The 22,884-nt window shown below is 38.0% G+C and overlaps 2 protein-coding genes across 8 annotated transcripts in view; one reads left to right on the top strand and one right to left on the bottom strand.

The window, feature by feature from the left end:
* The window catches only part of COL4A5 (collagen type IV alpha 5 chain), a 140,984-nt gene extending 139,508 nt beyond the window's left edge, over positions 1-1,476 (top strand). For all 6 annotated transcript variants that reach the window (XM_027822656.3, XM_037908331.2, XM_027822655.3 and 3 more), the window contains one exon: positions 495-1,476. In XM_027822656.3, coding sequence (XP_027678457.2) covers positions 495-576 — 82 coding nt within the window. In that variant the 3' untranslated portion in view covers positions 577-1,476. The remainder of the gene's footprint in view (positions 1-494) is intronic.
* A 7,346-nt stretch (positions 1,477-8,822) lies between these two features.
* IRS4 (insulin receptor substrate 4) overlaps positions 8,823-22,884 on the bottom strand; it is a 32,721-nt gene continuing 18,659 nt past the window's right edge. For both annotated transcript variants that reach the window (XR_005226716.2, XM_037908568.2), the window contains one exon: positions 8,823-11,112. Coding sequence is in view for 1 of the 2 variants with exons in the window: in XM_037908568.2 (XP_037764496.1) it covers positions 11,108-11,112 (5 nt within the window). In the remaining variant the exon portion in view is untranslated. The remainder of the gene's footprint in view (positions 11,113-22,884) is intronic.

Raw genomic sequence — 22,884 nt, 5'->3', positions numbered from 1 at the left:
AAATAATTTGTTAAATCTGTCATCTTTACATTTTCACCTCATTGGACAGTGACATTTTATTATGAAATAATTCCATTCAAATGAGAGGTCAAAAGTTTACAGATGTAAATTCTTCCATGTTTTTTTTGGGGGGGCGAGAGGGGATAGATCATGTTGTATTTTGTAATTGCCCAACAAATGTCATTTCTAAAAGACACCCTTTACTCAAATCGATGTTTGTGGACTGCCCCCAACTGTCTGGCATGTTGGGCTGATGTAGTTTGCTGGCACAACACCTTCTACCTATTGAAATACTGGTCTAAAACAAACAACTCATGAGGGATTTTAGGGAGAGTAATGAAATAAGTGCTTGATCAAGGAAGGTGCTAAGCACATGCAGTTCCCTTTCAGGAAGGCACTTAACCACATCCTTAAGTCCACTCAGCACCTTTCAAGTCCAGGCTCCTGTAAGCATAAGAAAGCTAACCTTGTGTGTTTGTGTTTCCATCAACCAGTAAACCTCAGTCAGAGACACTGAAAGCTGGAGACCTGAGGACACGTATTAGTCGTTGTCAAGTTTGTATGAAGAGGACGTAACATCTTGGAGAATTTTTGTAAAACAATGAGAATTCCTAGGGTGCACTGTCCTCCAGCTGTAACAATGGTGCTACTGTGCAGAAAGAAAAAAAAAACAACAAAAAACAAATCCAAACTGTTTTAAAAGTGCAGATTCAGATGTACCTCACCAAAGTGCCAAACAAGGCTGTCTGGTGCATATTTGACAAAAGGACTAAGACAAAGGAATTGATCTCTTGGAAATGGAAAAGACGCTTGAGGTTCATAAAGGATCAGAAGATGAAGTTTTCATTTCGCTCCTAGTACCAAAATGGCACTTTTTTGATCAACCAAGAGAAAAACAACAAAATACAACGCACTGAGTATGTTTAAAATAACAAGACTGCAGTTTTGAAAAACACTTTTTCATGGTGCTACTAACCCTACTGTATCCCAGGTTTTTAATATGAAATGTTAAGCTTATTCTCTTTGTAAGTAATGAAATGTGTATATTGTGTAAACACCTTTTTAATTCAAACCTTCAATTATTTAGGCACAAATCAGCCTAAAATCACTCTTCACAAAAAGTGTATTAAAGACAAGTTTAAATTTACAGCAGTATTTTATATAAAATCAAGGGCAATGGAGAGAATCTATACCTCTTACACCAAACTACTACTGATTTTTAAAGTTTTGTTTCCTCCCTCAAGTTCCAATCTGAGTTTATTTGGGGAATGTACAATACTTCTCTAGTCATTTTGATCAGGGTTTTAAATGTTTATACTTACACCATGCTATCAATGGTGTTATTTGTGCTTAGAAATCCAAACCATTTTAAAAGGATTTTTTTATTCTGTGAAAATATGTGAAATGATTATCCATATCCTATGTCTTTTTTTTAAATGAAAACAAGTCATATTCATGATTTAGTAGTAACCAGTTTGCTTCAGCAAAAAATACCCCTTGGAAATATCAAATTGCCAAAGCATTTAAGGTTCCAAAAACTTTCTTAGCTCCGAAGTGGTGTCATGTATATTATCCAGAATAGCTGTACACTCTGAAAAAACTGAAATAAAACAAAAACTGGCTAAAACCGATCTTTTTCATATTTATAAATGTATCCTCTAATCATTCTTATGTGAATTATATACATCCATGATGGATTTATACAAGGCAACAGTTTTTGTGTATGTATAATTCAATAAAGGCCGTGAAAGGTCATAGAGCTCCTTGTTTCTTGCATCAGTATATAAGAATCCTACTGTATCTGTCCTAGATTGTCACACGTTTTGCAATAGTTGCAAAGAAATTATCAAATTTTGTATACACAACTGTTTGTGCTTGTTTGATTTCTGTGGTCAATACTATTTCTTGCATTTATGTGTAAGCATTTAGCACTCCCCAACAAAGGAAGTGAGACTGTGCGTTTTCCAGGTGATCAGCCTTCCTTGATGTATTAATTGTATTTTCCCACCTTCACCATTCATTAGGACAAATGTAGCCTGAGAATTAATGTATTGCTTTATAAAAGTGAAGTATATTTCAGCTTATTTTGAGTAATGCTAACTAATTATCAGTGACATCTGGCTAATGGCTGTTCTGCCTCTGAATTTCTGATGCCAGCTATACATTAGGCTTGCAGCCACTCAAAAAAAAAAATATATATATATATCCCTGCTGAAAACTGAGACATAGAAATGAGTTACTAGGCGAGGTGGCAAAGGTTAATAAAATGAGATAAGTGGAGGATTAACAGCATTTGTGTAAATATGAAAATGGCAATTATACAAAGGTTTACTCTAAAATATAATAGTGTGTTTTTAAATGTTAACGTAGTCTATGTACTCCTCATGATTTGTTTATACATATATAACATTGGGGTATTGGGCCTGTAATACAGCCACAAGGCTCATATCTACCGTTTTGTGAGTTGCCTGCAAATCCACGATGGTAGAGAGTGAACGAATCAACCAAACATTCCCTTCTACTTATTTTATTTGGTTGATCTTACATGTAAAGAAACAAAACTGAACCGGCTGCTGCTAACCCCAAACTAGAAAACTGTTAACTAAAGATGACATCAAATCCCAACTCCTGTCTACCTCCCCAAGAACTAGGGTTAAATAGAGGGGCCTCGATCTTTTGGGCCTGGCACAATACATTTGAGACTATTTATACCAACACAGCTTGAGTGCTTGTACTGATCACAGCTGTGTTGCAGTCCAGCACAGGCAGAGTGGCAGGTTCCCACATAAAAGAACTTGAGACAGATGAAAAGCAGATCCTTCCTACATTACGGAGCCTTGGTTTCCACAGTGACATTTCCTGTGGCTGTTGGACTATGCATGCTGTTCCTAGGATCCTGCTAGCATTGCTATATTCTGTGTTGAGCTCATGCATCCTCTAGAGCATGTAAACGTCTCAGTGAATACTAGAGCAGCAATTTTCAGTATAAATTATAGTCCCTACTGTAACAATGTATAGAACAGCTATTCCTTGATTCCTAGCGCTGTGAGTGTGTCAGATTCCTTACTATCACAGAACTGCTAGGTAACCAAAATAACATAGAGGGATGTGGAGCAGCTGCATGCTGGTGGATGCTGCTGCATGGCTGCCTCTCCTGTGCATGAGCTGCCCAATTCCATTTTGCATGTTGCTGCTGCCATGCAGTACAGAAAAGCTCTTGGATCTTAATAAAATCCATGGTGAGGTTTCCAGCAAGCTGTTCTCAGCATTGCTCTATTAAGAAACAACAGTCTAGAAAGGGAAGATGGTCTTGTAGTTACGGCAGTAGGCTAAGATCTGGGAGTTCTTCATTCAATTCCCACTTCTTCCATATACTATTCCCTGTGTTACCTTAGGCAAGTCCCTTAATCTCTCTGGGCCTCAGTTTCTCATTTGTAAAATGGGGATAATTCTTTTTTTCCACATCTTTTGTCTTATGCACTTAATTTGTAAGCTCTTTGGGCAGAGGCTCCTTATGTATGTGCAAAACCTACAATAGGTGCTCAATCCTGGCTGGGGCCTCTGGGTGTACCGTAATATAAATACAACTGGCAAAACCTTCTGTTCTGCAGATTTTTGATATTACAAGTGGAACAATCCTTTGACCTGCAGGGTGTTCGGAGACAAATCCGCACTGCCAAAACTGCCTTTATCATTTTTTCCCCCAGGTTGGCTTCAGAATCCAAAAGGACCCACTTTTCAGGTCAGATGTGGCCAAAATCTTGTGAAAACGTGTATATAGTTTTGGTGCTGCTAGACCTGTGCTCAAGCCTTAGAATGGCCTCAAACCCAAATTGCAGCCTAAAGGTACTCTTGGATTTAAATACTACCACTCCACCCCCTCTGTAATTAAAAATGTTCTGAGTTAGGATTCCAGATTTGAGAGCATTTAATGTAATTGTTTTTCTCAAGTAATTCAGTCTTGTAACTGAAGCAGTTGCGTTGGCTGTATTCACATGGAGCCTGGTCTATTCCTAGTTTACCTTCAGTAGTAATTATGTGGAAACTGGTTTAGGAGACAGATGATCCTTTATACAAATTGTACATGGATAAGATTTGTGTGTTAACCACATGAGGGCACTATAAGCTTTCAAAGATAATTTAAGAAAAGTTGAGTGCCTACATCAGCAATGGTTTTAACAAAAATATATCAAAATATGGAGGATGTAGATTAACTTTCTTTGCTCAATGTTTGTTTCACGTGCTTTTAAAGGTGAATTGCAAGCAGTTTGTCGAATGGATTGAATTGGTGTCTAACTTCATAATAGAATTGCTGCAAACTAGGCTGACTTGCTAAAGTATAACTTGTATAATACTAACATGTAAATCTTTAAAACACTAACAGAGGGAGGCTAGCCCCTGCCACTCTGTTGTACTCTTAAGTGTCAAAGTTGCACATGGGCCTCTGTCCTTACTGTCTTTCCTAGTAATGAGATTCCTGTGTTAATCTTTGTACCAAAGCTGTATATTGGCTGTCTGTACCTTTAGGCTATTTCATGGGTATGGAGTGAGATTGATTTATACATCATACTCTGTATCGGTTCTCTGAAATTCTTCAAAGTGGAAGTCTGTGAAATATTTCAGAACCGTTTGATTTAGGATAGACTAGAACAGTGTATATGGACTATGGACTTTGGATTTAATGACTTCTAGACCTGTAGCCAGTGAAAACTGACATCCCCTACGCCAAAGGCCACTACAGTCTAATGGTAGGGTTTCATCACTTTTATTCTTTTTTTTTTTTTAAAGGTACAACTTTAAAAAATATTTCCTCTTTTAACCTTACAAATGTCAAAATGCTCATAGGTCAATGTGTCCAAAAGATCTGAGATCTCAAAAGAGCATTACCTTTTATATGTGTTTGTTTAAATTGTATGGTATTTCCTAATATGCATGCTAGTAGCATGAGTCAGTGTGCTGCCCACATTGTAGAGAAGTCTCTTTTGTGGGGCTCCAGTGAGGGAAGTTCATTTTGCTAGATTTAGAACTCTTCTACTTTGAGCAATATATAGTTGTAACACAGATCTTTCCCAGCAGCAACCTATGGTTTACACAACCCCTGTGGCTGGGGCTGTAATACTGTTGCTGCTATGGCTACCTCCACTACAAGCACAAGCTAGGAATTGTGCAAGAACGATTGTGATATTCTAGTCTTGAGGAGTGTTTTATTGACAAAAAGCAGGACAACGTTGCTAAGGAAAGGTAGTAGTGATCAGCTTAGAAGAGCAGTAATGGAATATAAAGCCTTTCAAAACATCAGATAAAACTTGAAATGTGAGGGATGGGTGATGAAATCGGTCATTGTAGCAAACTAGTGATCACATCATAAACCAACTATAATTGGCAGGGGGATAAGGATTAACTGTTAGGTAAATCAAACTATGCTATTAGTCCTAAAAGTAACCCTTGCGGCTTTTAGCTGAAGTGCAGGGCACAGATGTTAAACTGGAGCCTTCTGTGGGTTCACTACTCTCTGTCCCTCCCCTTTAAAGATATGAATTTAGATTAACTTGATATTATGAGGAAAAACACATCTGACCTAGGTATACATAAAATACTAGTTGAGGGGGTGGTTTGTCATGACTGAACTGAGGCTTTCCAATACTCTTACTATACTAGTAAGATGTCCTGAGCTCTGAAACCTAGACTACAATTACAAGTTCCTGGCCCCCTCTGAGATGTTCCTTTATGGTCTGTTGCAATTGAGGGAAGGAGAAACTATTGTTTAAAGGCACCATCTATTGTTAATGGAAAAAAGAGGGGAAGAGAATATGGACATAAGTTTTCTCTAGTCTATCAAGCACGATTCACTGGAATTTGAAGGCCACCTTTTTCCTTCCCAAAACCTGGAGAAGTCACAGGCAGAAAATAAGCACCGAGAATTGCCAAATATAGGAATTTTAAGGTTGTTCAGTACTTCACTATTTTTCTACCAACTGTACATGACCTATCCTGCCACACTGTAAATATCTCTTCACTTAACTATTTCTGTAACAGAGATGCTGTATGCGTACTAGAGCTGCTCAAAAGAATTTTCCAATCAAAAGGCAACTTTTTTCCTTTGCAAAAGTGTAACCATTTTTAAAATGTGTAGCTTCGTCTTCCACTCCTAGATATGAAAGTAGTGACTAACTGTCTTCTGGTTTTGATCGAGGACTTTCCCTTGTTTCAAAGCTGATAGTTTTGTCTACTTTACCCAGCCCGAGGGTTGGTCCTTGAAAGACTAAAGCATTTAACACAGTTCAGGTCCAATGAGACCTTTAAGGTACCTTAAGTAGTTACTTTGTATGGGACTGTTGCAACAGTCTTTATGCTATTTGGATAATTTTCACTGTTTGTTTACTTTTGGTATGACTGCTTCTGCCACATACTAGAAGTACTGTTTCCTTTTTCTTCCACAACAGGGGCTGCTTGCTGTAAAATGAGGCCCTGAATAAGAAGCCTAGTTAGGATAATTATTGTCTTACAAAAACTTGGTTAGAGGGACTTAAACTTACTTTCAGGAGTTAGTTTAATGCATTAATATTTTGAACAAAGGGAGTATGACTTGAATTGAGTATTTAAAAAGTTCTGCAGTTACAGACCCTGATCTTAGAAATGTTACTTTTAGAAGTCAAATTCATGGTGAAAGATAAAGAATTTAGTGTCTGATTAATGAGTCCACCAATATATATGCTATATTAAACTAAGTTCTTGCTTCAGTAAATATATGCAGGGATAGGAAATTTAAGAAAGTATGAAATTAGGTGTAGTATCAAAAAGTCCTCATTTAGGTTGTCTTCACTGTAAAAAATAACCTATAGAAAATCAGCAGTAATACCAGTGCTTGCTTTGTACAACCAGGTGCTGAAGAAAGCTAGCCCACTTTCCATGACATTTCTGAGAATTCCATCATATGTTGCAGAGGAGCGGTTGTCAACCCACAACCCAATTAGCACACACCTGTGGCCCAGCTCAGCTGTGTGCTAAAGGCTGTGGGTGATCCCTGGGGGCGGGGTCCACGCTGCCCCATTGCCTAGCATGGGGTGTCAGGCTCCTGGCTGGCCCTGCAGGGTCAGGGCTCCCCACCAGCTGCGGGGATTCAGGGCACCAGCCTGGCCCCACAAGCTCCAGAGTCTGGGGCAGCCATGTGACTGAGAACCAGGGCAAGCAGCTGGCCTGCCCCGTGAGCTCCAGGGCACCTGGCCTGGTCTGTGGCAGCTGCCTGGCCCTGCAAGCTCCGGTGTCTGGGGCAGCTGCCCACCCCTGCAGGAGAACTGGCAGGCAGCCAGACCACCATTAGTAGCAGGGGTCCTGGGGTAGGGGCAGCTGCCCACAGAGCAGCATCCATGGTTGGGGGTCTGAGCTCCACTGCTCTGCCATCCAGCCACTGTGGGCCACATATGCGGCTCACAATATTTACTATGTTGAGAACCACTGTTGTAGAGAATACTACATGTTCTAGTACTGATCATAAGAATGACCATGCTAGGTTAGACCAAGATCCACCTAGCCCAGTATCCTGTCTTCTGACAGTAGCCAATGTCAGGTGCTTCAGAGCAAATGAACAGAACAGGCAATCAATCTCCCAGCTCCTTGCAAACAGAGGCTAGGGACACTCAGAGCATGGGGTTACATGCCTGCCCCTTCTGGCTAAGAGTGAGCGATGGACCTATCCTCCATGAACTTATCTAGTTCTTTTTTTGAACCCTGTTGCAGTTTTGGCCTTCACAACATCCCCTGGCAAAGAGTTCCACAGGTTGACTAATATGAAGTACTTCCTTTTATTTTTAAACTTGCTCCCTATTAATTTCATTGTATGAGCCCTACTTCTTGTGTTATGTGAAAGAGCACTTCCTTATTCATTTTCTCCACACCAATAAAGATTTGATAAACCTCTATCATATTCCCACTTTAATCACCTCTTTTCTAAGCTGAAAAGTCCCTGTCCTTCTGATCTCACCTCACATGGTAGCTGTTTCATATCCCTAAATAATTTCTGTTGCCTGTCTCTGTCCCTTTTCCAATACATCTTTTTGAGATGGGATGATCAGATGTGTATGCAGTATTCAAAATGTGGGCATACCATGGATTTGTAGAGGCACTGATATTTTCTGTCTTATCTATCCCTTTCCTAATGGTTCCTAACATTGTTAGCTTTTCTGACTGATACTGCACACTGAGCAAATGTTTTCAGAGAACTATCCATAATGACTCCAAGATCTCTTTGAGTAGCAACAGCTAATTTAGACCCCATCATTTTGTATGTATAGTTGGGATTATGGTTTTCCAACGTGCATTACTTTACATTTATCAACACTGGGCAACAAAATGGCAGAGGAAATTAAGTCACCCAGTTTTAGGAGAGCCTTTGTAACTCTTCACAGTCTGCTTGGAATTATTTTAAGTAATTTTGTATCATTTAAGAATTTTGCCACCTCACTGTTTACCCCATTTTCCAGATCATTTATGAATATGTTGAATAGCACTAGTCCCAGTACAGCCCTCTGTCCCCACTACTAACAGACATGTCTATCAATGAGCAAAGAAGTCTACAATATCAAGTTCTAGTGTAACCATTCACATTTAAGTCATTTTTCCAGAGTTAGAGAAGATTGTTGGTCTGAGATGTTCTCCTGTAAACTGGTTGAATCCACTCTTCAGTAATGTATAAATAGCCCTGTGATGACCGGATGAGCATACCCCTTAAAAGAAAAAGATACTGGTGGGCAGGGGGAGGAGAAATTACACGTCAGCCAATAAAACAGGTTTGTACAAAAAGAAGAGACCCAGACAGCAGGAGCTACATGAACACATTTACTGCGAGTAGCTCTATGGAAAGCCAAGTCAGATAAATATAAACACTATACAGAGCTTCAAGCCAGTCTCCCAAAACCGCAAGTGCGATATGTTTTACAAAGAAAACAATGTAACAATATTTACAATGGAAGACAAAGCCAGATTAATCAGCTCAACTTTTAAACAGGGCTGAAGCAGAAATAGCAAATATAATGAACAGTTTCAACCATAGACGTTTTAGTTTGTACAGACAATAACTGTCCAATATCGAATTAAATTTACAGGACAAACATTGTTCCATCATTGGTATTTTTGTACTATACAGCAGCATAAACGGGTAGCTGGAAGGTAGTATACGTAGTGATATGTTTTACATATTGTGAAAGTGTTCTTCCAGCACAATACTGAATAAATTAGTGGCTGTAAACTAAGATTCAAAAAGATTGCATATTTATTATGCTGTACCTGTTAGTATTTGTACCACTATATTTGAGGTTACCCATTTAGTTATTTATTCAGCATTTATTAAATCAGTGCTGTATATTGTACAATGGCAGCCTCAGGACCTAATATATAAATAAGGTATGTAACATGTTCAATTTTTTCAACACAACCTTTTCTTTTCCTAATAGATGTTCTGAACTATCATCCAAATTTCAATTTGTTTGGAAGAAAAAAAAAGCTTTAAAATGACTGTCTACATATTGCCTTATTAATTTACTACGCCCAAACAAAAACTGTATGGCAAGACAGTGTCATGGTCTATAGAAGTGGTAATATTTTTTAAATGAATTATCAAAGTATGTTTAGCAGCAACTAGTAACTGTACTGACTAACTTCTCTTCCAGATTCAAGAACACAGCTGTGCTTTTAAACTCTGCAGCGAGTATTTCTTTCCTGTTAGTTTGTAAACTTATATTAAGTTTGCAAAAAGGTCTTTATAATTTTGTGACATGTACATTTTAAGACTACTCAAAAATAGATTTAGGTACACATCACTCAACATCAAAACTGACAGCATCTAATTTGTTATACAAACTGTACTAGTATTTTAAAGGTTGTATGTCATGTGAGGCAGCCCTACAAAACACTTGTACAATATACAATGTAGAGGATTACCAGCTGTGTGGTGCAGTACAGCATGAGGATTTGTGTACCACTTTTAAACCCCTCATCAAGTCAGTGCCTTTTATTATTATACATTATATGTTCCAACAACTAGTGTCATGCTTTTAAAGGTTATAGCAGTGTTAAAAGCCTAAACTGATTTGAACCAAAATCAGTAAGAGTGACGCGCCTAGCTCTAATTTTCTACAATTTATTTTTAATTTGAAATAATCATGGTTTGCAATTTTTCTTTAGGCAGAATGCATTAAGTGATAACCCAATTATTTACTTTCTCATTATGCAAAAAAAAAAAAAATGGTCCCAAATTAAAAGAGGGCTTTGGATGAAAGTAAGATCAGGTAGGGTGGTTTCTCTCTAAAAAGCTACAGCACACATCAATATTGTAGAGCAGAAGTCAAAGTTGTAAAAGACCCTGCACTTTCCCATTTGAGTGCATGAATGGAAACCTCAATTTATATTTTATACATGTTTATAAACAAATGGACCAGGATAATTTACATGTAATCAACAAGACAACCAGCCCTTTAATCTTACCTTATACATATCAGAATTCTGAGCAACAAACTTCAGTTTAAGCTCTGACATACAATTAAAAATACTAAGCTCTGTGATCAAAAACCACCTCCTATACTATAAAGCAAAATATCAAAGAGGTATGTCCATCACAGATTTAGGTTCAGTTACGTGGTTCTCTCTCAGCCCTCTCAAAAAAAAAATTTCTGACCTGCCAAAATATTTCTAAGCAATACATGTTTAAGCTAACGTACCAGAGAAACAAAACCCATATTAAATAGACTATCAGCCACCAGCTTTGACTTCTCAATATAAATAAAAACAAATTAGGGGGAGAGGCAGAGAGAAGTAAAAAGGAAGTTGTAGGAATCCCCTCTGCAGCATTCCCAATGCCTCTCAAACAAATGTGCTGCGGAAAAACAAATTCCATCACCAAAACACAGCTATGAAAAATCTTAATTCAAATTAACTCAACTATAGACAGCGGATGTCTAAGCAAAAATCATGACAATGATGTGTGTACGTCTGTGCTGGTGGAAGTGAAAGTAGCCGGCTGGAGTTGAGCTCTGCTTCCAAAAGCACCACACAGTTTCTGGAGATACCAGTAGAAAAGCCGCCTCTTCTAACAATGGTTTCCATGGCAATGCAGTCAGTCTGGAAGAAACAAAAAAAAAACAGTGAGTGACACTAACAGAAAAACTATTTTCTGTTGAAAAGAGGATACAGGGTTTACCCATCAAAACAAATGACATACTGAAAGTAGGACAAAGGTGACAAATTCTTAAAAGGGGGTTAATTAAACAGATTCCTGCTAGATTCCTCAGAAGGACTATGGGGAAATCAAAGAAGAGAATGCCTCACTTAGAGAATCCATCTCAAGCGTACACTCCTCTCATTACCTTCTGGACAGGACTCCAAGAGTCTAGTCTATTGTGGGTAGCTAGCCCATACTATGCAGATGTGATCAATAAAGCTCATAATTACTTATGTAACTCACTACCAAATTAGACTGCTTTAAAGAGATACCTGTGATATGACAAGGATAGGTTATATACATAGTGGCCATTTATTACAAACACACAATGAAAAAGGTGAATATTAGTGGTTCTGTTCACCCAGCTATAATTAAAATTGTGCATGACTGGAGTCAAAATTAAATGTTTTCACAGCAGTTTCAAATGAGAAAGGAGAGGCCTATGACCAGTGCCCATCTTAACCCTGAGCTTTCAGAAAAATTCATTTGGTCATTAAGTTATCCTATGAGAAACACCACAGAGTTCAAGCGATATTTTTTGCACTCTTCAAAACATGAATAAAATGCAATTGATGGATGGCAGCAATACAGATAACTAAGATCTAGTTTTAGTTCAAACTATCTGAAAACATCTATTCTTAGTAAGAATTGAAGAAAGTTCTCTGGGTACAGCAAGATGGGGCACAGTAGAAATACGCAGAGGTCACTGAAAAGTCATGGTGGGTGAAGGACTAAATGTTTTAATGACATGTTAAATTGAGCATGAAGAGTTATTTAAATATCCTTCTTGCAATGTTCTGAGCATGACCCTAAATGTCACAGGATTCTCCCCAAACCTTTCCAACACAAAAAGTCTTTCCTCCTTCACCTCTACGGGTGTAGCTGGAAATTTGCAGCTCTTCAGCCAGTCTACTAGAGCTCATCTACTCCTGACACCATCCTCTTCCATCACTTTTCAAACACACTGGTGTCCTGAGCCCTAAACTCTTTTCTTGACCCTATTTGCCTATCTCCTTCCTCCCCTTTGCCCTGAAGTTTATCAAAATGTGTCATCTATAGCCATTACCTAAACTTCTTGAATCCCCTACAATTCAGCTTCCCTCTACACTCTAATGAAACAGATCTTACAGAGGTCTCCAATATCCTACTCCAGGCTATGGGTAAGGGCCTCATCTCTGTACCCATCTTTCTCAATCTACTCTTTTCAATAGTTTCACACCCTCCTTTTCCACCTTCTCTCCCTTGTGTGATATACTGTATGTCTGCAGACTATTATTGTAGGCTTTTTGGAGAAGGAACCCTCTGTTAAGTTAGTTCAACACCAAGTGCACCAGCGCCCAATGAATAAATACTAGTACAAGAGAAGCAGGATTGGGGTGGGGGGAGAATTAAATACAAAAAAAGAATACCATTTGTCATAAACATAAAGGGAAGGGTAACCACCTTTCTGTATATAGTGTTATAAAATCTCTCCTGGCCAGAGGCAAAACCCTTTCACCTGTAAAGGGTTAAGAAGCTAAGGTAACCTCGCTGGCACCTGACCCAAAATGACCAATGAGGAGACAAGATACTTTCAAACGGGTGGGGGGGGGGGGTGACAAAAGGTTGTCTGTCTGTCTGTGTGATGCTTTTGCTGGGAACAGATCAGAAATGCAAGCCTTCCAAGTCCTGTTAAGTTAGTAAGTAATCTAGCTAGAAAATGCGTTAAGATTTTCTTTTGTTTAATGGCTGGTAAAATAAGCTGTGCTGGAGAGAATGTATATTCCTGTTTTTGTGTCTTTTTGTAACTTAAGGTTTTGCCTAGAGGGATTCTCTATGTTTTGAATCTGATTACCCTGCAAGGTATTTACCATCCTGATTTTACAGAGGTGATTCTTTTACCTTTTCTTTAATTAAAATTCTTCTTTTAAGAACCTGATTGGATCTTAAGAACAACGAAAAATCAAGGGCTTGGGTCTGTGTTCACCTGTACCAACTGGTGAGGATTATTATCAAGCTTTCCCCAGGAAAGGGGGTGTAGGGCTTGGGGGGATATTTTGGGGGAAGACGTCTCCAAGCGGTCTCTTTCCCTGTTCTTTGTTTAAAACGCTTGGTGGTGGCAGCATCCTGTTCAAGGACAAGGCAAAGTTTGTACCTTGGGGAAGTTTTTAACCTAAGCTAGTAAGAATAAGCTTAGGGGGTCTTTCATGCAGGTCCCCACAGCTGTACCCTAGAGTTCAGAGTGGGGAAGGAACCTTAACATTAGTCTATTTTCACTCTAAACTGAGCAATACTGAACTTTATGATTCAAAGGCCTGTAAATGGACCAAGTCCTTTTAGTATTTAGTAACAAATGCCCAATTACAATTCAGAATAGTTTATGATATAGGAACTTCACTTTTTATGAAGTACCGAGATAATCATGGTCTATGGAATGAACACTGGGGAGGGCGGGAGGACGCCCCAGGCTCTGGCACTCACTTAAGTGGCTCTGCGGAAGTCTCAATCTCTGTCTCAGTTTCCCCATTGATAAAAATGGGTACAGTACTTATCTCCCTCACAGGTATATTGTGAGGATTAATATGTTGTGAATAGTTAAAGCCTTGTGTAAATGCTATGCATTTTATGCAAAGCTATGAGGAATCTATTGTTAAACAGACAAACTGCACCAAAAGAAGGACAAATTACTCAGTCTGAGACTAAAGTATAAGTGTATAGAACCAATACCAAGCTGTTCTTGAGTCTCAGATAAGTAATTTTTATTTTCTTGGCCTGATGGGAAGCTATTTCATTTGAAGGAAAATGATAATGTAAATTAAAATCTAAATCACTACAAGAGAAGTATCTTACTAACACTTCAAGTGTGAAGAAAACCTTCTATAGCATTTAAGCAAAAGAAATAGTAACTACACATTAAAGGCTGGGTCAGTCACTTAAAAAAAGGTCAATCTCAAAACTGTGCTGTTTCATAGCTCTTAATCAAACTACAAGCTTTATATACAATAATTTCATTTTACATACACTATGCAATTTGATTAGCAACAGCTTTGAATTTGCATTTGTTTTGTAAAATAAAGACAGAGGTTTTTAAATAAATAGTTTTCCTTTTTAAAAGAAGGTTGGTTTTTGTTTTAGGATCAAAGAATGAAGGAGCTATGCATCACACTTACAGAGTCACAGAAGCTTTTTGTTCAGTGAAGCATGCAACCAAAGCAGCACCTCGTTGCTCACATTAATACAGCTAAGGCTTGCATATTAACCTATGTTCACTAGTAATAAAGGTTTCCCACCCCTTCCCTTGCTTCCTATCTACAAGCTTACATATAAAAAGGTACTTAAAAAGTGTCTGCACTTTTGTCCAATATTTTTTTCTCTACACTTAAGACAACATACACCTAAAAAGTGTTTGACTAGTTATTCTAATCTTTCCAGTTATACCCCGCAAAACATTTTGAACAATGGCAGCCAGGGTGTTTAATAAGACAATCCTAATGTCAGACATGACAGAATTCAGATTCCCTACAATGTTTCAAACCTTTTATAAAATCCTGGAATATTCTTTTTCCACTGAATGCATCCGATGAAGTGAGCTGTAGCTCACGAAAGCTTATGCTCAAATAAATTTGTTAGTCTCTAAGGTGCCACAAGTACTCCTTTTCTTTTTGCGAATACAGACTAACACGGCTGCTACTCTGACACCTGGAATATTCTATTTGCCAATTACATATAAAAACAAAAAGGGAAGAATTTTATCCTCTGGAAAGGGAACTTGCTTACCTTGTAATTCTGCTTCTTTGAAGATAGCAAGCCAAATTCGGAGGGAAACCTAAGCAAGCCTCAGTCTAGAAGTAGTCAAAGTTGGTGTGATTCTTTTGGGGACCAAAAGAAAGTGTATCATCGTAGACAATACACCAACTCAGACTCCTTTAGATTCACAGGGTGAAATTCAGCATATTTAATTTAAGTGGAATTTAACTCAGACCCCCTGAAAACTATTTATGCCCACTCTACTGCTGTCTAAATTGGTACAACATATATACACTGAGAAGTCAGAAAATGGTGTATTAATGTGTAAAACTAAAGCCTAACTCTACTTCAACTTACACCTTTTTCTGGCATCTCATGACATAAATTACACTACTTTAGATAGATGTGTAGGTGTAAGTAGCTCTAATGGGGTTTAAATGTAAGGGAATTTAAATTACACATTACCTGTGAATTTGGCCTATCATCTCATAAGATTCTCACTCCTGGATCTCAAGCCTCCAACCCAAAACTAGGTAGAAGCTTCCAAAGCTATAGCTACTAAGGGCTGAACCCCTATTCCCCCCACCCTCTTCATGAAGTGGAACATTTCAAACTGGCAGTTTGAGTAGTACAACCCCCTGGACCCTCAGTAGTCAGTGCCTTTTTGGGGGAGGGGAGAGGAGGTGTAAAAGCATTAAATTCACTTATGTACTACAAATGTAAAGGAAAAGGAAAAGGAAAAGGAAAGGAAAAAAACCCCACCACATACCCAAAAGCAAATCCCCTAAATTCTATGGGGAGATGGGGATCTTGCAGGATCTCAGTTATCTATCCATCACAAACTGAGCATATCTGTGGTTACCACAATTTGAATAGGTGGCGTTTGGAAGTTCATTCCTAGCTGGAGATTGACCACAGGCAGAGAGGCCCATAGATCATCAGTTGTTCACAAGGAATGCAAGAATTCCAATGCTATCTCAAAGTCCACCAAGGCTTCCCCATGCAGAGACATGCCATAGGTACTGTTACCATAGTTGCAGCCAAAAGACCTAATGCGGAGTCTGTTCTGAACTGTGATTTGTAAATCCTAATTTTCAAACTGGTGATGTCTCCCTGCCAGGCAAACAGTGTCTTGAATTTTGTTCTGAACAGGAAGACCTGTGCTGGAATCCACCTTGTAGTGTCCTTTTCATCTTAGCAGTACAATTATCTCTACGCAATAAACCAGGACCTGGAGTAGCTTATCCCTGAACCCCAATGTTTCTGATTTTCATTTACATGGTAATGTAAAGGTACCTTAACGTGGGTGCAAATATAAGGAACCTTAATAGTGCCAGAGATGTAAGACAGGCTTAGTGCAAATGAGAATATGGTCCATCTCCTGAGCTGATTTCTGGACTCCTACCATTGCGTCCTGATCAGGAGATCCTCCAGGCAGGGAACTTGGGCACACTTAGTACAGCTGTGAGAAAATGCATGCAATCACATACATTCCTCCCATCCGCGCACACCCACACCCCAAAAATTGCAGTGCACAGAATTTTTTTAAGGAGTTTTTCTGTTTCCATTGTTTCACTTGTCACTGATGTTACATATCACACTGTTATGTATTTGGAAGGCTTTTTAAAATACTAGAACTAAGTACTATAGAAAATTATAAGGAAAATGGTAACATCAAGAGCCTATTGTGCTAATTGGGCATATTAGGAGAAAAAAGATTTGTTTGTTTGTTTGTTTTTTTAACAACTATCCAGAACCCAAGAGGGGCTGGAAATTTGATGGAGTCATTGGTGATTGTAGCTAGTAGGTGGATCAACTGTCACTAGATGTTAAAGAGAAGGGAGTAAGTGGACCATCAGGAAGGTCCGTCTTCCTATAATCTAGAAACTTCTGGAAAATGAGTAGAGCTTCAGATGACATAGTTTAATATAAATCTGACTTATTTTTCTGTCTTCAGTTCAGTAGGTAACAAATTCTTATGAAATCTAGAATATATATGAAAGCTGTTCATCAATACTGCACATAGGTTAATATTTAGTTATTAAGATTGTATGATTGTATCTGACAATACAACTAACATTGAAAGAAGCAATAGGAAACACACAACTGAATGGACTAAAGTAATTAAAAGAATTCTTCTATAACAACGTAAACACTCTCAAGAGTTAAGTAACTAGAGAGAAAGGGTTTATGTTCATCTCAAAGTGCAGAAAATTGATTTTTTTGGATTCTTCAAGATCAAATGTGCCACTGAATGAAACTCTCTCTCAAAGTGGAAGGACAGACATTGATAAGATTGATTAGCCTGCAAGTGAGACACTTTCAATCTCAGGTCAGCAAAGTCACCGAAATGTAGCCAGAATAAAAAGTCCCTATTCCTGACCTTTCAGGAGCTCTTCAAAAAAAAAAAAAAAAAAAGAAAAATCTGCTTTTCAGAAGCAAGTCTTTCTTAGTCTTTAACACCACAAAATGGCAAAGATCCAATTGTTTATTATGACATAAAAACAGAGGCAAAAACCTGAATTTAAAAGAAAACTGCAGCTTTCCAATTATATTAATAATGTTGCCTTTACGGTAGTCTTAAAGTGAAAATTTAAAGAAATGCTTGAAGCACCTAGCCCTGGGCATACTTCTCCAGGTATATTTAAACCCTCAAGCCCATTACAATATGCTACAAAGAAACTGCCTTATATATTGTTCCAAGTGTTATACTTTTTTGACTTGGGTCAGATTCCATTTTAAGTTTTTTATATGAAAAACAAGAGCCCAGCAAAAGAGTTAATTATCCAAAAGCTTTGCAAATCACCTCCAAAGTATAGTTTCAGGGATAGATTCACAAAGGGACTTAGGTACTGCAACACCTAACTTTTGGTGCCTTGCCTTCCACTGGACCCCGGCACCCCAAGTCCGGGGTCTAAGAATGCCAGCAAGCTGAGCAGAGAGCTGCCTAAGCTAGCCAAACCCTTAGGGACTTAGGCACCTAAATCCAGGCCTGAGGAAAGTGCCTACCTGTTCAGGATTCTCAGGCCACATGCTCACGAGTGAAAATGTAGGTGCCTAGGGGACTTTAATGGTGGAAATTTAGGTGATTAGGGATTTTAGGCACCTACAAGGTTAGGCAGCAGCAGGGTTCTAAGGATCTCAGCAGCACCTAAATGTTGGATTTAGGCACCCAAAGTGGCTGTTAAGCACCTAAGTCCTTTTGTGGATCTAGCACTTAGTTTAATTTTCTAAACCATTTCTGTTCACCTTGGATTGCTACATTTTGGTGGCCTACCCTGCTCTACATATACCAATCAAAACTACTCTTCTCAAAAGTTTGGAACAAGAGAGGATTCCACTGAGCTGTGTATGGTCTTGAAGTGTTCTGACTCAAAGGATCAGGAAGGAAGGAAGGAGGGACAGAAGAGAAACCAGGAGTAACAAAAGGCCTAAGGTGGAATGGCAGCAAATTGACTGGTTGGACAGTTTTAAAGGGTGTACTTTAAAACAACAAACAAGAAAAAAATCCCAATGCTTTACACATAAAACTCTGCAAATTTTTCATCGAAAGGTAATTTACAGAGCTACAAGATACAGGGAAACAGAACTAGACTACAGTCTTTATAAGTTAGATTCCAAACATGCTGCACTCCATTTGAACAGACTTTGGATGTCTGTATATTTCAATTTACATTTCACTTCCTGCAACTGTAGAGTTAAGTTCCCACAACAGAGAGAAAAGTCAGGATCCCGTTAAAAAAAAAAAAAGAAAAGGACATTTTAAACATACAGCAGACATCTTCCACCCTCTAATTACTCCTCAAAGAAACATATGCTAAATTTTCTAAGTTTTCACAGGAGTGGGCATCTGATAACGGAATTTTACAACTCACTCATAAGTCAATAGAAAACTTTGCTTAGAAAAGATTTTAGTACAAAGTCTGACCATTCAGGCAATCTCCTGCAGTAACCTGGATAAACCTTACTGAATGAAGTTAAACTTCACCAAATTAAATTTAATACCTTTTGGGTCCATTGTATTAAAAATGCAATTGTTTATGTATGACTATGGAAATGTATGTAACTTCTCTCCAAAACGTGACTAATGTAAACGTTGGAAAATGTCAGCAACTTCAAAGGACTTTTTTGAAACAATGTAAACTTTTAAAATTAAGTGGGTTTCCCAGGAAATCTGTAGGATGAAGGGGGGGTATGCTAACCTAAACCTTCTGGTTAGGCGGGAACTCTGCTGTTTGAAGCTTTGCCCCCCCTCCCCCCCCCGGGGCGGGGGGGACAGGACATTTTCTGGCTGATCACCTATTCCCAGTCTCTTCAAAGACCCCAAATTGGATAAAGGACTCAGTTCCAGATTCATAGGCGTTCTTGTTCTGAGCAAAGGGTGTTATAAACTTGAAACCATAGGAAAACCCACTGAGTGGGGTTTGAAGGATTGCTCACCAGCCAGAGCCCATGCCGGAGTAAGGTGATCTCTGGTGAACTTATTAGCATACATGTAGGTTCTTTTATTGTTTTCTCTGTATTGCTTTTACCTTAAGAATAAAATGCACTTATTTAGAAAGAGCTGCATGGTAGATTAACTGGGATAATTAGACTGTTGACAATCCTGAGGAGAAGGCAAAAAGGCCTGTTTTAGGCAGCCGTCTTTTGCTAGGAATATCACAGAGTAGGATTTACTGGATTCAGCCTGTAAATATCTTGGTCAGAAGGGAGATACATATGTTTCCACCCAAGAAAGGCAATGGCTGGGGAGTCAAGAGTGGATGCCTTTGCTGAACCATAGCAGGGAAATACAGATATAGTTGTGCTGAACTGTGACAGAGAATGAGAGACTTCTGGAAAAAGCTGAACTAAATCCAGATATGAAGACACAGAACCTAAACAACAGAGATGCTGTCATTCACATCTTATCCTCATGAAGCATGGATAAAAATCAATTACTTTAAAAAATCCAATTTAAATAAAAAATTTTGAATGTAAATTAAGTTACGGGTTTATTTAAAAAACTATTTAGAATTAATTTTGAAATTGATAACTTATGTTAAGTCCTAACTTCTTATAATCTAAATAAAATCATTTAAATTAAATATAAAAAATAATATTAAGCAATTTGCTGCCAAGTTTTAAAGGAAGTCAAACCACTGAACTGGTGGAAGTCACTGGCTAAGCACCTGGAACAGAGTTTGATGTGCTAACCCAGCTTTTGACAGTAGTAGGCTCTTCTGCACATGCAGAGAGAATAGCTTCTTTACCGGAGTTTATTCAACTAGTTCAGTTCAATGCTTAGTTCAGTCACAGTTAAAAAATCAACTGGGAGTTGAAAAAGTAGAAAAGCTTGTTTTCCTCTTCCAATCTATGAATCAAAGCTAGGTATGAGAGAGGGATTTACTAATTCTAAAATCATCAAGGATATGGTGACCAGAAACAATCACATCAATTCATAAACTACAGACAATACTTCCTTTGTTTAAAAAAATCAGTTAGTTTAAATACAAAACGTATTTTGGAAAATGTTTTCTCTTATGCATCCAATACATAAGGTACTTTACTTATTTTATTTTTAAGGTAAAATACAAAAAAAAGTTAAATGCTGGTTTGGGCCATTTTATTTGAAATGTAATTTCCATCCAAACAGAGTTTGAAACAAATCACATGTAAAAAATGATACATATAGTAAATAAAGAATGCATCGTTCATCGTTTTCTAATATGTTAAAAATGCAAAAATTAACAGTCTGAATAAATGTAAGTCAAGCTACATAATGCCTAAATAAATGTGTATAGATACAATGTATCCTCCTGGCTAGCAAAATGCATCAAATTTAGTGTAAAGGCTATATTCAGATGCAAATGAGTATGTTTGAATGGTTATCAACTAATGATTCCCCTCATCTCAAAAAAGATACATTGGTGTTAGAAAAGGTTCAGAAAAGGGCAACTAAAATGATTAGGGGTTTGGCACGGGTCCCATATGAGGAGAGATTAAAGAGGCTAGGACTTTTCCTCTTGGGAAAGAGGAGACTAAGGGGGGATATGATAGAGGTATATAAAATCATGAGTGGTGTGGAGAAAGTAAATAAGTTATTTACATTGTTCCCATAATGTAAGAACTAGGGGCCACCAAATGAAATTAATGGGCAGCAGGTTTAAAACAAATAAAAGGAAGTTGTTCTTCACTCAGCGCACAGCCAACCTATGCAACTCCTTGCCTGAGGAGGTTGTGAAGGCTAGAACTACAACGGGGTTTAAAAGAGAACTGGATAAATTCATGGAGGTTAAGTCCATTAATGGCTATTAGCCAGGATGGGTGAGGAATGGTGTCCCTAGCCTCTGTTTGTCAGAGGGTGGAGATGGATGGCAGGAGAGAGATCACTTGATCATTACCTGTTAGGTTCACTCCCTCTGGGGCACCTGGCATTGGCCAGTGTCGGTAGACAGGATACTGGGCTGGATGGACCTTCGGTCTGACCCAGTATGGCCATTCTTATGTTAATGACAATCAACCTTGTTTAGAAAATAAAGAGTACAAATACAAAACACAATTAAAATCAATGATTTAAATCAAGGTTTCTTGCTTGATTTAAATCATGATTATAAATCAAAGCAACAAGTTACTGATTTTATCAATCCACCCTGTCCTGTTTCTATCCTCTTTAACGTTAAAAAATTCATGTTAAGAATGTAGACAGATAAAGCCTTCAAGGGGAGACTAGCAAAGTTTTCTTTTATTTCCTCTACTTCAAATTAGAACTGTAGTTAATTCCGATTCCCTCAAATCATACACAGATCAAAGACATCAGCACAGTATTCGTTCCCTTGCATGGTCATGCACTCCAATGCTCATGCTATTTAAATAGACCATTGTGTTCTATGCAACCTCAGGACCTGAAATGTACATCCTAGAATGTTCCTTTGCAGGCACAACAGTGGGGGAAGGGACCTCTTAGTGTATTCTGATACAAGTTTTTCAGATAAGTTTCTCCTCCTCTCCACTGCCCACAAAAGGGGCTATCAAAACATCTTCTTTACACACTGAGTATTAGTTGTTTTTTTTGAAACACTCCTCTTTCCCTGTATACTTTGTTTCTTAGAGCACTCATTTAAAATGGTACACCTTTAGGGCCTAATCTGTGTGCACCATTTTTATACAATTGCACAGAAAAGATGCTGACTTAATTTGCACACCTAACCACCATGACTACAAAAATGTAAACCAGACAATTCAGCACACGTTTAATTACAGTCATTTGTATGTGCAATTACCAAAACTGTATATACACATATCAAAGACCTGATTCAGGAAATGCCTATTCAGAAAAGGCAATGAAATATGTGCTTAACTTTAAGCACATTAACCACAAGCTTAAGTACTTTTCTAATGGGGATATATTTAAATACTTGCTCAATGCTTTCTGGGGCTCAGGTAACTCTGTCTAAAAGAAGACTTGTAATTGTATAGATTTTGTACCCATAATTACATGCCTGACCTTTTAAAAAAACAAATAAAAAAATCTAGCCCTCATTGTTAAAATATGTAGAAAATTCCAATCCTTATTTTCATTCGGCAAATTTTATACAGAAACTGTTTAATTTACTTTAACAATTTTCTCAAAAAAGTTTGCAAACTCTCAGTGAATCTCAATGTCAAGGTGTCAAGAAGTAAAGAGTTTACAAATTAAAATGTACACAAGAAAGTCTGGAAGTTACTGTTACAAATGATCAGTACACATTTTAATTTATGAATTCATTTACCTGCAAATGCAGTTTCACTGTTCTTGGGGCCTAACATTTTCATACATTGTTAAAAAACAGTCTCACACCTTTACAACATCCTTATTTTGCAAAGAATGTGCCTTGTCTTTTGTAACAGTGGCTTCTGCTTTTTCTATTTTGGCAAATAGCGCGGTAAAGTTTCTAGGAAGACATTTTTTGACACTCCCTTATCTT

This window comes from Chelonia mydas, chromosome 9 (genome assembly GCF_015237465.2).
Source record: "Chelonia mydas isolate rCheMyd1 chromosome 9, rCheMyd1.pri.v2, whole genome shotgun sequence".
NCBI classification, from domain to species: domain Eukaryota; kingdom Metazoa; phylum Chordata; order Testudines; family Cheloniidae; genus Chelonia; species Chelonia mydas.
Note: the sequence above shows the minus strand (reverse complement) of the source record. Positions and strands in the feature narration are given on the sequence as shown.